At 43.6% G+C, this 14,971-nt stretch overlaps 1 protein-coding gene across 1 annotated transcript in view; it reads left to right on the top strand.

The window, feature by feature from the left end:
• mybpc1 (myosin binding protein C1) overlaps positions 1–14,301 on the top strand; it is a 40,833-nt gene extending 26,532 nt beyond the window's left edge. The window contains exons 21-34 of the mRNA XM_056275768.1: positions 5,882–5,988; positions 6,124–6,260; positions 6,366–6,525; positions 6,638–6,742; positions 6,827–7,015; positions 7,635–7,769; positions 9,380–9,547; positions 9,702–9,790; positions 9,880–10,075; positions 10,367–10,506; positions 10,595–10,754; positions 11,376–11,512; positions 12,090–12,276; positions 14,204–14,301. Of these exons, the coding sequence (XP_056131743.1) occupies positions 5,882–5,988; positions 6,124–6,260; positions 6,366–6,525; positions 6,638–6,742; positions 6,827–7,015; positions 7,635–7,769; positions 9,380–9,547; positions 9,702–9,790; positions 9,880–10,075; positions 10,367–10,506; positions 10,595–10,754; positions 11,376–11,512; positions 12,090–12,276; positions 14,204–14,301 (2,008 nt within the window). The remainder of the gene's footprint in view (positions 1–5,881; positions 5,989–6,123; positions 6,261–6,365; positions 6,526–6,637; positions 6,743–6,826; positions 7,016–7,634; positions 7,770–9,379; positions 9,548–9,701; positions 9,791–9,879; positions 10,076–10,366; positions 10,507–10,594; positions 10,755–11,375; positions 11,513–12,089; positions 12,277–14,203) is intronic.
• Positions 14,302–14,971: the final 670 nt, after the last annotated feature.

The following is a 14,971-nucleotide window of genomic DNA, read 5'->3' as shown; positions in this document are numbered from 1 at the left end:
CATATTTTGTCAGAAAAACAGCAAATATTCCAAGAGACAGAATACGAGAGAAGTACTGGTGCAGTGTCGAGAACTGCGAGCTGATGCAAAGATCAGGAGTGCAGCCACAAAGAAAAGGGACAGCAGAATCCTTGCCATTGTGAGTAGAGACCTTGTAGCAGCTGAAGGGCACTACCACAGGTCATGCTATAGACTTTACACCAAAGAAGAGGTTTCCAAAGGAGAGGTTGCCAGCAATGAAGATGATGATGCTGCAGCCCAGTATGAAGCTGCTGTGAATAAGGCATACAATGAGCTGTTCCTCTTCATCAGGATGAAGCTTTTTGGCAATCCTCAAGTGATGACAATGACTGATCTCTCTTCTAGACTGGTAGCTTCAATGAACTCCCAAGGCATTGCCCAAGTCAAGGAATCAACCAAGAAGCACATAAGGCGAAACCTGGAGAGTGAGTTTGCTGGAGCCTTGCAGATATTCCCTGATGAGAAAGGAAAATTCCTCCTCTATCCCGATAACTTGTCCATGAGGGAACTTGCCAAAGAAAATCAGTCTCTCAAAAGGGAGCTGCAGACCCTGAAAAGTGTCAGTGCACAAGATGTTATAGCCAAAGCAGCCATCAAATTGAGAGCAGACATTAAAAGTCAAGATGTTCCTCAAACCTGGCCGCCTGAAGTCAAACCAGAAGCAGAATGTCCTACCATTCCAGAGTCGCTCATTATCTTCCTGTACTCTCAATTCACAGGCTCAAATGATCCTGATCATGCATCCCAGAGAGTGCAGTGCCTTCTGCAGTCATTTGGCCATGACATAGTATATGCAGTGACATGTGGAAATACCAAGCCTTCCAAGCACATTGTTCTGCCATTCAGTGTCAAATCGTTGACAGGAAATGTAGAGTTGATAAACATCCTCAACCGACTTGGTCACAGTGTGTCCTATTCACAGATGGAAGAGATCAACACTGCCCTGTGTCTCCAGAAACTCTCATCATCAGGGAGTGGCATTGCCCTTCCAGCTAACATCCATCCTGGCATATTCACAACTTTAGCCTGGGACAATATCGACCGTCTTGAAGAAACTGTCAGTGGTGAGGGAACATCTCACAGAGTCAATGGGATTGCTGTGCAAGCAAAGCCAGTCAACCCACTTCCTGTCCAACCCATGCTCACTGTTCCCAAAACAAAGAAGAGAAGCATTGATGGACCCCCACCAATGTTACCAACTTACAATGCTGGACAACGGGTAGGGCCACCACAAAGCAAAAAGTCAGATGCCGATACTGCAGCCAATACTAAGCTTGCCAGAGAGAAAAACCTTCTTTGGGTCCTAGCACGCATGTCACAACAAGAAGAACAGTCAGTCAGCAGCTGGACAGGCTTCAACATCCTGACTCGAGGAGAGATGACGGTCATCCCCGACAATATAGGCTATCTGCCTACCATCAATGCTCCAGCGACACAAATGTCTACTGTCAACGAGGTGCTTAACCAGTCACTGAACATCATGCAGTGCTTAGGCCTGAGGAAGATTGTCTGTGTCTTTGACCAAGCCCTGTATGCGAAGGCTGTCGAGATCACATGGAAACACCATGACAAGTTCCATGATATCATCGTTAGGCTTGGGGTATTCCACACCATCTGCACACTGCTGGCAATAATAGGAAAGCGTTTCCAAGATGCTGGACTCAAAGACCTCTGCATTGAGTCTGGCATGATTGCAGAAGGCTCAATTGCTGGTGTTATGGATGGCCGCAAGTACAACAGGGCAGTGCGACTACACAAGCTCCTGTATGAGGCTCTCATGCGACTGACCTTGAATGGTTTCCTGTCCTGGTTGGAAGAAACTCACAGGAATGACATGGTTCACCTGAATGAGACACTGAAGACCATTGACAGCCTTGGGAAAGAAGTCTCACAACATGCTTTGAAGGAGGTCCTCGAGAACAGCTCTTGTACACGCATCATGGATCTATTTGAAGTCTACCGTGAGTTCCTTAGAGGTGGAAACGGCAGCCTCTCGAACTTCTGGATGTCCTATTTGGACATGGTTGAAATCTTGTTGGGGCTCATCCGAGCATCCAGAGAGGGAGACTGGATGCTACACTTGGCTAGCATTCGAGCAATGATCCCATGGTGCTTTGCTTATGACAGGATGAATTATGCACGCTACCTCCCCTACTACTACGCCCAGATGTCTGAGCTGCCCATCACACACCCAGATGTGTACACAGAATTCATGGAAGGAGGCTTCTCAGTCCAACTGGGCTCCACCAATCCCTTTGGCCGAATCCCTGTTGACCAAGCTATAGAAGAAACGGTGATCAAAGACACCCAAACAGCTGGAGGGACAAAGGGATTCAGCTTGAAGCCAGGAGCTGTGACCAAATATTATCTCACAGCTGAGTATAGAAGCATGTACCTCAGACAGCTGAGAGACCTGACAGGTCAAGGCAGGTGCAAATGGTCTCATCCAGATCTACAGAGTCCAAGGATCAAGAGAGATGAAGCAGATGTCCAGTCTCTCATGGACCTTATGGAGAATAACTGGCTCAACCCTATGTCCCCTGATGAGATTGATTTGGTTAGCCTCTCCACTGGCAACATGGCTCCACCTGATGTGACCATAGATCTCTTGAGAGCTCTTGAGAAAGGAGAAGAGGCCTACCAAGCATTCCAGCAAACAAGGTTAGATGCAGACCCACCACCTGTGAAATTCCACGACAAGATGACCAAGCAAAGTCTGAAAACATTCTCCAATGTCAGCACAAAACAAGCTCATGGAAAGAAAGCACAGGATGTGGTTCTGAAGGCAGATAGAAACCTTTTCAGTCACATGATCCTGGTGGCTGAAAGCAGGAAGGTGAATCTGAAGGATGTCCTTGCCTACCCATTGGGCCCACTACCATGGGCACTGGCAAATGCTGATGGGTCCTTACGAAAAACAAACAAGGCTGCACTTGCCAGAGAGCTTGAAAAGAATGTATCTCCTGCAGAAGACATCCCAATCCCATCTACTTCCATCATTGATGGGATGAGCCTGGTCCAAAAAATGAATGGCAACAACAAAACCTTTGCACAGGTGGCAGAGTCAGCCTTGACCCAGGTCCTCCATGAGGGAGCACAGAGTGGGAGGATTGATGTTGTTTTTGATGTCTATCACCAGACTTCGATCAAAGATGCTGAATGACTGAACCGGGGTGGAGACATCACTCTCCAGTACAAGAATCTTGCAGGGGGACACCACGTCCAGCAGTGGAGAAAATTTCTGTGCAGTTCCTCCAACAAGACCAGTCTCATCAAGTTTCTGGTGGAAGAGTGGAAACTCCCACGATACAGAGCTATGCTGCATGGCAAGGTGTTGTACATGACCTGTGAGGAAACCTGCTACAAGTTGACAGAAGATGGGTGTGAGGAAGCAGCAGAACTGCACTCCACACATGAAGAAGCTGACACCCGTCTGCTCCTGCATGCATTGCATGCAGCAAATGCGGGCTCAAAGTCAGTTATCATCACAGCTGAGGACACTGATGTCATGGTGCTTTGTCTTGGCTTCCAGAAGGACATCACCTGTCCCATTACCAGAAGTGTGGGACTCAGAACCGCACACGGTTTGTCGACATCACCAAACTGGCAAGTTCACTTGGAGACAGCATCTGTGACAGCCTAATTGGCTTACATGCCTTCACAGGCTGCGACACTGTCAGTGCATTCGCTGGTCGAGGGAAGCTGAATGCCCTGAAGATAGTGAGAAAGCACACTTCCTGCCAAGAGACTTTTAGTCAACTGGGACAGACATGGAATGTGAGTGATGAGCTGTTCCAGAAAATTGAGCAGTTCACCTGTCGGATGTATGTTGCTAATAGCAGCACTGCTGAGGTGAACAAACTGCGTTACCAGCTCTTCTGCACCAAAAGGGGAGAGGTTGAGTCCAGCCAGCTGCCACCATGTAAAGACTGTCTCTTTATGCATGTTCAACGAGCCAACTATCAGGCAGCAATATGGAAGTGCTGTCTGCAGGCTAACCCTGTGGTGCCAAGCCCTACTGAGTATGGATGGACAGACGATGAAGGCAAGCTGGCCATTTACTGGATGCGCTCCCCACCTGCACCAGATATGGTCTTGGAAATGCTAACATGCAAGTGTGTGCATTCATGCAAAATGCCAAGCTGCATGTGCCTGTCAAATGGACTTCCATGCACAGACATGTGCAGGTTACAGACCTGCAGTAACCAAAAACAGCAGGATGGTCCAGAACTGGACTTTGAACTTGGGGAGTCAGATGATGAGAGAAACGAGCAGTTTGATGAATGACAGTGTGATGATTCTGATGGTATTACTGTGGTAGTAGTCTATTGATGCACAGGATGTTGATTCTGGACTTGGTTACCCAGAGCTTGATAACAATAATGTAACCATATTCACATATACCCATTACCCTACCCATTACCATTACATATACCCACTAATGATATGGGATTACATGTATCATTGACTAAGTATATGTAAATGTCAATGTTGTTTAAAATATTAAAATAGTTCATTACCTCACTATGGTATTCCTTTTTATCATGTATTTTGATTGTGTATTTAAACAAATGTATAGAGACCAGTTTGTGACCTAACTGGCTTTGGTCTAGTTCTCATTTAAGGCTCACAATCACCTCACACAATGAAATAGTATGGGTATATTATACATTTTCTGAATCTTTACAGTCCTGTGAGTATTCCAGTTTTTGTGTTTTGTGTCCCTGATATTCCTAGATGCCACAGGGCTAAAAGAAAGTATATAGTTTAGGCGAAAATTGCAGAAAGACGTGTGTTATTGATGGGTTGAAGAGCTCAAGTGACCTCTATATTTGTGAGAAATATCCACAACAGGGCTTGAATGAAAGCTAAGAAGGTCCCCTTTAAAATGATACCAAAGACAATATTATAGAATATTGAAAAATGTCCTGACCATGAGGCTAAACCAGGATATGCACCAGCGTCTAAAATGCAATTTAGTTTAGCGGGTGGTTAACTTCATGAGCTGATAACTGTGATACAGCTGCCACTCAGGAATGGTTATCATACCAAAATATCATCTACAGACATGGATCCTTTCAAAAATTATAAGTAAGTTTTGCCACCTTGAGTGTACCGAAATATCGTCTGGCCCATGGACTATATGTCCAGATGAACTGATTCAACCTTCTTTCATTTTCTTACCTGGATTATTGAGCATGCATCAAGACACTGGTCTAAGGAATTCTTAGTTACGATGATAGTAACCCTAACCCTAAAATATTTTTTAAGTAGGGCGTCCGGGAAGCATGGCGGTCTATTCCGTGGCCTACCAACATGGGGATCGCCAGTTCGAATCCCCGTGTTACCTCTGGCTTGGTTGGGCGTCCCCACAGACACAATTGGCTGTGTCTGAGGTTGAGAAGCCATATGTGGGTATGCGTCCTGGTCGCTGCACTAACGCCTCCTCTGGTCGGTCAGGAACTGGGGGGAATAGCATGATCCTCCCATGCGCTATGTCCCCCTGGCGAAACTCCTCACTGTCAGGTGAAAAGAAGCGGCTGGTGACTCCACATGTATCAGAGGATGCATATGGTAGTCTGCAGCCCTCCCTGGATCGGCAGAGGGGATGGAACAGTGACCGGGACGGCTCGGAAGAGTGGGGTAATTGGCCAAGTACAATTGGGGAGAAAAAGGGGGGGGGGGCATTTTAAGTAATCATTGCTCGTATGAGTCATCCAATAAGACTCCCGTCTTTAATATGCTTATCAACATGGAAACACATACAGCTGCTTTTAATTTTGGACACACTGATTAACTGACTTCTATTCTACTGACCAACAAACTTCATCCAGTGACTGAGATCTTCTTTATTTCACAGGAACCATCGACTTGAAATTGAGGCCAGCACCCTTCACGATGCAGGAGATTATACTTTCGTACCTGAAGGATACTCACAGAGCCTCTCTGCCAAAGTTCATATTATCGGTTCGAAAGCTATCCAATATTTATTCGGACCTCAACAAAATTATTTTTTAAAAAACAAAACAAAAACAAAACAATATAACTTCATGCTTTTATTGATCTAATCCTGCACTTTATAATTTTCCTTATTTCCAACAGACCCTCCTAGGGTACACTTGGAGAGCTTAAACTTTCCTGACAACACAGTGACAATTGTGGCAGGGAACAAGCTCCGTTTGGAGATCCCCATCAGTGGAGAACCATCCCCCAGGGTGGTGTGGATGAAGGGAGAGAGAGTAAGTGGTCTGATTAATTCATCTAGATTTTTGTTTGAAAATGTCATCAACTGGCTGCCGTATATGATTTGCATATACATGCAATTCTCTTTTTTCATCTCTCAGGTCATTCTCGACTCTGGGCACCGTGTCCATGCTGAAACGTATGGCGACCAGACCAGCCTTACAATTGATGTCACAGAGAGGGAAGACACAGGCAACTACAAGATAGTTCTCCAGAATGAGGCTGGTGAAGCCACAGCCTGTGTCAGAGTCAAGGTTGTAGGTAAGAAATGACGAGGCAGGTACTTCCTCAAGAGAGCATGGACAAATTAAATGAATCATACAGATGCCGGTTTGTCTGTAGAATCATTAACATGGACTTGGGTTGTCTGCAGACATCCCTGACCCTCCAGAAGCTCCTTTGGTCCCAGTGGTAGGAGGTGATTGGTGTTCTATGGTATGGGACCCCCCACATTATGACGGGGGTTCGCCGATATTAGGTAAGCAATGTATATGACGCCACATTATGTACAAGGAGTTGGTGGGTTGTAATTGAAGATGAGCTTTATGAATGTCCTCTGAAGGCTACTTTGTCGAGAGAAAGAAGAAGCAGAGCTCCAGGTGGATGAGGCTGAACTTTGACCTGATCAAAGAAACAACCTTTGAACCCAAGAAGATGATCGAAGGAGTGCCCTACGAGGTGCGAATCTTTGCAGTCAATGCCATCGGTGTGTCCAAACCTAGCGATCCATCCAAGGCCTTTGTTCCCCTTGGTAAGTACCTTTAATACCTCATTTTATTTCCACTGGGTGGTATAAACTGGCCTTTGAACTTGGCCCTTTATACCAATGATACATCTAGGAAAGTATCGTGTCCTTATGTAACACAGCATACAGTTTATCCAGTGGCCACAACATAATAATGGATGAAATATTAAAGAGTATGTCTGTGATACTGTTTGCACGAGGGATCTGCCCTTGGTACCCCACTGCAGCTGTCCCTCCCTACACCCCGCTATCCCAAGCATTCTCTCTCTGACCTCCACTGGACACGCAGGAGCTTTAGAAGATATTAAGTATGTCTTTATAATGGCTGCCAAATCATCTCAGGATTAGAGGTTTAGGAGATCAGGCCTGTCAGAGAGTTCAGTAGGAGTTAAACATGACTCAGAATATAAGAATAGACATTAAGAGGTGGGTCTAATGAGATCGAATGAACAGCAAGTAGAAGAGAAACCCTGCTCACTTGATCATGACTTGAAATGAAGGCTTGCATGTGGTAAGCATGATCAGGGATCAGTCTCTCCATTTTTTCCACATCTACTGTTGGGGAAACAAGTAAGCAACAGTGTGTGTGACTCTTGTGATCTCTCTCAACTCCATTTCCATTTAGCTGTGACCAGTGAACCCACCATGCTGGTGGTGGATGATGTAACTGACACCACGGTAACCATGAAGTGGCGCCCACCCGACACCATTGGAGCTGCGGGCTTGGATGGATACTTGGTGGAGTACTGCATAGAAGGAAGTGAGACACAGTCAATGGGTGTATCGCTCGAGTTGCTTGTACTCACTCACAACAGAGTCAGGGACAGAAATTGAGAGAAATAGATGTTGAATTGGACAGTGCTTGTTGTAAAATGTTCAATTTGATATCATGTACTGGATCCAAACACCACATCTGGAGGGACAATTTTTTTCTGTTGTAGGCCCTTAAAATTGGATCCTCTCGATTAGGCCCTGTCCCACAACTTTCCCTTTAACCCAACCCCTCGTTTCAGAGTGCCCTTGATTACGTAGTGGCCCTTCAGAATGAAGCTATGAGGGGTCGGGGAAAACTATTTAACTACGAAAGAGAACACCGCGCATATACATCATCAGTAACCGAGTAACCAGCAAAATGGTGGCAAGAAGGGTGTATGATCACCAGCATTATCCCCTTGTAACCACTTTAGCTAGACACCACCAGAAACCAGTCTTTGTTGACATTAACTGTTTGATATACCATCTTTTCAACTCATTGACATAATCCTTTACATGTGCTTTGCCAGGAAGTAAATCTAATTTAATCGACTTGATAATTTTATTCTATATTCACATTTGCAAATGTAAAAGAATCAAGCCTAATTTTACTCATTTTTTTAAAATAACTATCTTTTTTTTAATCCATGGAAATTGTTAATAACATGAACAAAAGTAACAAAAATATATGAATGCATGTCTCAATGCCTTTATTTTAATTCATTCTCGTGCTCCTTTAATCTGGTTTGATTCTTTTTTCTTGAATGACAATTGGATGTTTTATTCCTTTTTTGTGACACCCCTTTAACCCTGTTTTTTGTAGTTTTTGATGTGTACAATGTTCGCCATAGCTTAATTTTTCCCCAGATTTTTCATGTAAATTAAATTTTTGAAGGAAAAAAAAGGTTTCTATTGATATTGCATAGAAACATTTTTGTAAGATGTTTGTCAGATCTAATTAAATAATCCATATTAAAGTAAACTAAGATATTTCAACTGGGTTTACGTTTTGTACATAATAATTTGCGAAGAAATACGCACATTTGTAAATGTCTTTACTGGCACTGGTGTCCGTTTTCAATCTGCAAATGCAATGCGATGCAATGCGATGTAATGCGATGTAATGCATTCATTCAACCACTTGTTTTCGAGTCTGCATCTCGAAATGCTCCATTTGAAGGGCCATCTGGAGGGCTAGGTTCCAAATGAAATTGGGACACACTTCACTACACCGGAGCGTGCAAAACCGGGGGGTAGGGCTGAGTGGTAGAGCTAAGGGGGAGTATTGGGACAGGGCCATGGACATTTTTAAGACGGACACACTACATTAAAACAAAAAACAAAAAAACAAAAACAAAAACAAACAAAAAAAAACGCCGAAAACAGCTATTCAAGCCTTTGTTGTCTACGACTCTCTGCCTGTCCCTGCTTCCCTGTATCACTCCTTATATTTTGCATAGTTTCTATTTTCATACATCTGTTGTTTGTTTTCCCCCTTTTTATTCTTGTGAAGTATCTTTGAGTATATTAAAGTGCTAAAGAGGGCCACTCTAACCAATAACTATTATTTTCCAAGCTAAGTGAACCTCATTCTCAGTTTCTTCTGTTTCCCCACAGCTGATGAGTGGATACCAGCTAACAAGGAGCTGACAGAGAAAACCAGATACACCATTACTGACCTCCCCTCAGAGGCCAAAATTTTAGTCCGGGTCAGAGCCATCAACGCTGCTGGTGCCAGCGCTCCACGGACCGTTCAACATTCGATCCTGGTCAAAGAAGTTATTGGTGAGCTCTGAAAATGAGGCTGTGCTACATAGCTATGCATTGAACAAACAATGCCCTTCAGCTTTGAGGTGGAAAATTTGCATAGAAAAAGACTGAAAAGCCAAATATATCAGTTGGAAAACGACCATTTCCTGATTGCTTATTTTCTCTGCAGAACCACCAAAAATCCGCATACCCCGGCACTTGAAACAGACATATACTCGAAGAGTTGGAGAAACGGTGAACCTCGTGGTGCCATTTATGGTAATTCAACCACTGAGTTCACTCACTCAAGATCTTTGCCTTTATTCTGTGCTTGTTATTGAACGCCTACTGTCCGGTGTGATATCTAGGGTAAACCCAGGCCGAAAGTGAGCTGGCTGAAGGAGGGCAAGCCTGTAGACCCAACGCATGTAAGCATCCGTAATACAGACTGTGACAGCATTATCTTCATCCGAAAGGCAGAACGAAGCCACTCTGGAAAGTATGATATGACAGTGGAGGTGGAAAACCACAAGGACACAGCCATAATTGATATTCAAATCGTAGGTAGGTGAACTGGGGGATACTGCTGTTGATATTAATTTGCTCTTCTTAAAGTGTATTACAGATAAAACAACGGAAACAACAGTAGAAACTTCATACTACTACTACTACTACTACTACTACCACTGTTACTTCTACATCTTCTACATGTAGTCATTGCTAATATTAGTCTCACAAAATCTGTCCTTATGTAAAAAATGAAATACGGTAACTAAAATTATTACAAGTTCTAACACTGATTGAATGTATCACCCAAAACTAAACTGTTTTTATCATCTATTAATCCATTTGTAGACCTGCCTGGGCCTCCCCAAAGGGTGACCATCGAGGAGGTGTGGGGAGGAAACGTGGCTCTGGATTGGAGTCCTCCGAAAGACAACGGCAACGCCCCAATCACAGGCTACACCATTCAGAAAGCGGACAAGAAGACCATGGTGGGATACTGTTCACTCGTTTGCAACCATCCATTAAAATGATAGGCCCAAGTCATGCGTTTTAAACTCAGCCTGCTCTTTGTAACAGGAGTGGTACACCTGCATTGAACACTACCATCGCACGTGCATCACCATCACAGAGCTGGTGGTGGGCAATGAGTACTTCTTCAGGATCTACTCGGAGAACATGTGCGGTCTGAGTGAATGCGCCACTCAAACCAAGGAGAGCGCCCTCATCGTCAAGGAAGGTACTACATTATGTGCCACAGTGGTGCTGTGGCATTTAACACTTTGGTGTTAGCTAGCGAGAGTGGGATGCCACAGTGATGGGGTGTTCCTTTCCCAATAATCAGTCCCATTTTCCTCTCTTTCATTTTGACTCACTTGATGTAAACTCTTTTAGGGGGTGTATATTGCAGGTTATATGCTCCCCAACTTTTGAAAAATAAACACTAGTGTGATGAGAATAAACTCCAAAAACCATGAGTAAACCTCTTATAATTGCAACAATCTTTGTGTTAGATCAACTTACGTTGGTATCATATGGAAATCTTTTGTGCAACATTATTAAGTAAATGGATGCAATTTGGAAACTTTGACGTATTGTTGCTGATGGTATGTTTTTTTTTCACAGATGTCATATGAAAGGTGCTGTCAGTGATGCTTTCCACACTAGAGTGGGCTCACATTGTCAGGCTCACTTTTAAATGTGAAAAGGGGTCGGGATGTGGGTACTTGGCTGACGCCGTAGCAGATATGATGAATGAAAAAACAATGTCTTTCCCTTCATCACAGAGGGAGGTTTCCCCATGACACAGCTCAGTGCCCGTATCATGCACAACCCCATTCCTCTACCATTTCCCCCACAGGCCTGCACCTGAAAACACCTGAGTACACCGACCACGACTTCAAGGAGGCACCACGGTTCACGCAGCCACTGATCAACACCTTTGCAATCGCTGGCTACAATACCACACTCAACTGTAGTGTTCGTGCCAACCCAAGGGTAGGTGGTGGGACTGTGATTATGTTTTATTGGAAGACTGAGGTCAAAATTGCTTCTGTATTTATGATAACTAATGAATTCAGACGTGAAGACATGAAAGTACTAAGTATTGTCAGCCCCACCTAATTAAAATCCAGGATCATATCAGGCCACTATAGGCCTTCAGCCCGTTGCCCTTAACTTTTTCCTGTGGAGTACATCATTGCAATCAACAGTCAACATCCATCCATCCATTATCCAAACCGCTTATCCTACTCAGGGTCGCGGGGATGCTGGAGCCTATCCCAGCAGTCATTGGGCGGCAGGTGGGGAGACACCCTGGACAGGCATATTTTTCAAAAATATACTTAATTCAGTTTTTATTATTCAGAATCAGCTATGAGTAACTGAATGAGAACAACCTCATAAGTCACAAGGCAGACAGGAAAAGCTTTAAGCTCTTCTAGCTCACATGGCAATATAGCCCTGCTCATAGAAGTCAGCCTTCAAGGAATCCAGTATACAACAATCAAATACCACAAATACAATACTGTGATTTGATGAATAAAATTTTGAATTTTGTTTTGTCCGAGTCTAGCCTAAAGTGATCTGGATGAAGAATAAGATAGCCATCCTTGATGACCCACGCTACCGTATGTTTAGCAACCAAGGAGTGTGTACTCTGGAGATCAGAAAGCCTAGCCCCTATGATGGGGGTCTATACACCTGCAAGGCTATCAACGACCTGGGAGAAGCCCAGGTGGACTGCAAGCTGGAGGTGAAAGGTCAGTGTGGACTACAAAATGACCTCAGTGTGCCTCCAAGAGGTCTCTCTAGATGTGGGTCTGGTTTCCCAAAGCTTTCCTCGTTCTGAGTATTTATGTGCTCTTATGCGCTGACCTGTGCTTACACATCACCTAAAACAGTAAAGATATCCACCTTCCATGATTGAAATTTATCACTGTCTTGTGGCTGTTAAAGAGAATCCCAGGAAGATACAAAGACCCTTGGCTAGAGAATAAGCAAGCACATTGGGGAACCAAATCCTGTGCCATACCATAGGGTAGTGCTTGAGTTGTATCTTGCAGTACAACAAAAGGCTGACCATATACAGTAGGCATTGGATGTGTAAGTATCTGGGGACTTTTTATTGAAATTTACATTTCATACGATACATTGACACAATAATCCATTCATTGTGTGCAGTGCACATAATATCTGATGTCATTTGTTCACAGCTCAATCCTGTGGAGGTATAGCCCCCAAATTCTGATTGTGTTTACCTCTCACACAACTCTACCCAATCCAATCCATCCAGTCATCTCGTTCATCATCACAATACACCAACTCAACACATAGTCTGTTACCAGTCACAATTCAATAGGCATAACTTATGTAGATTTTGTCTCTGTGTCGAGCATAATATTTTTGTGGCTCTTAAACTATTTTCCACCTCCACGGATTCTGGTGTTTCCTTAAGCTACATGGTTGTTAACTCCTCATGTAAATGAGTTCAGTAATAACTCAACGGTATTCCACGGAACGCACATATAACTCCCCCATGTAAACATTTTGTTAACCCCTCTTCTCTTCTCTCTCCTCCAGTCCAAACTCAAGAATTGTGAATGTATGTTCTCATCCAAGGTAAGCTTTCATATGGTTTTGGCATATGAAGCTTATTTCATTCATTATGCATCTTATAGGTGCCTATAACTTTGCTTTTCCCAGTGGTTGGACAGCAGGATCTTTTTTTAGCCCACACCAAGCAGTCTAAAAGGAGGAACCCAGAAAAGAATTCTTAGATTCAGGCGCTGCATGTGCTAATGTATCTCGGACAATGATAACAACTTTGACTCTATAAGTTAAATAAACCATTTTATTCAATTTCCCTTAATCCCCAAACTGGCTAACTTTAACAATCATTAATATTCTACTCTCTAATTTAACGGTTTTTGTGAAATCACTGTCAGTGTGCCCTTTGGCCTCCTGATCACAAAAACCACCTCTCATGTAACTTGTGCCACACTAAAGGTGAGTTATGCTTAAAAAATAATCTGCAGACGGTCTGAGAGCAACATCTGTGGATAATTCTGGGAGCAAGTATGATACAATGAAGACATGATGTGTACATACATTGATTGCTGCCGTGTTCTCAGTATGACACAGTAAAGTCTAGATGGACCAGGACAATAAATGTGCTGTTAGTTTATTCATGGATTTGGTCTATATTCATTATAGGAGACAATTCTACAGAAATAATTTCCCGAATTGCTCGTCATTTATGAACGCACAGTATATTTTGTGGAGCTGCAATTCAGACAGACCTTGGAAATGCATCCTTTTTCTGTACCTATGAAATTAACCCTTTTTTACCAATAGTTCAGCAAGTCTGAGCGGTTGTAGATTTACCGAATTGTGCATCTTATACATGCTGATCGTCTGTCTTCTTGCCTCTCACTGGTTACCTACTGCTGTATTCTCCTTTTAGTGTGATGACTGGTGTCTGGTGTTGCATTGTTTGCTTTGCTCATGGCCCTGTGTGCTGACCTGTCCTCTGACAACTCCTCCCAATAGCCCGTTTCTTTTCAGACAGTGTGTTCTCTTCTCCTCCTTCTCTTTGTCTTTCTCTTTTCACTGCTCCCACACATACACACCCACACACATTTGTCCCTCCCAACAACAACATGAGCATGTTTCTCCTCTGTCCCCCAGGGGGGAACACCTTCTATGAGCTCATGCAACGTGGGGTCCCCCTACACCTGATTGATAAGTACATGAATGAGACGAAGACTGTTGAGCCAGAAAAGTAAATTGGAAAGAGTGCAGCATAACACATTGGCTTTCCAGACACCTGTCATCACCGGTGATCCACCTTTCTCACCTGGGGTCAAGGGCCTACAGTATGGAAGGGTGCAGAGATGGAGGGACAGATGAACAGGTGTGGGGGAGGGTGTACTGGTCTGTGGCTTGGCGTGCTGTGTGCAGGTTTGGAGCTAGGTACCATAGATAAGCTGGTTGGTCTTCTTCATCACCCTCTGGAATTTGAAAGGCTCTGTTTAAGCTCAGATGCATGTCAACAGTGTTTTGGTTCTAGCTTTTAAATGCATTTGGTATTGTTTAAAATGTATACTGCACAAACAATATCACACACTTACACATTTTGTTCTTTGTTGGGAATGTTTCTTGGAAAAAGTTGTTTCTGGGGTCATAATAAGAGGGAATATGACATGTATAAAATGAAGGCTTGTTCCTTGTATGGTGTTGTGCAATGTAAGTTACAATTATAAACTCTGAAATGTGCACCATAGACAGAAAAATGGAAACAGTTCTGAAATGTTGGATAAATGCAGGTATAGACCCTTACAAGATGATTCACTGAAGTTTCATCGATTGTTTGTTTTGGTTTTTTTCTGGTCAATAAATTATATGATTTGGAGAGCTTAAACAGCCTGTCTGCCATACTCTGCATGACACATTATG

This window comes from Lampris incognitus, chromosome 3 (genome assembly GCF_029633865.1).
Source record: "Lampris incognitus isolate fLamInc1 chromosome 3, fLamInc1.hap2, whole genome shotgun sequence".
Taxonomy (NCBI): domain Eukaryota; kingdom Metazoa; phylum Chordata; class Actinopteri; order Lampriformes; family Lampridae; genus Lampris; species Lampris incognitus.
This window is presented reverse-complemented; position numbering and strand designations above follow the sequence as displayed.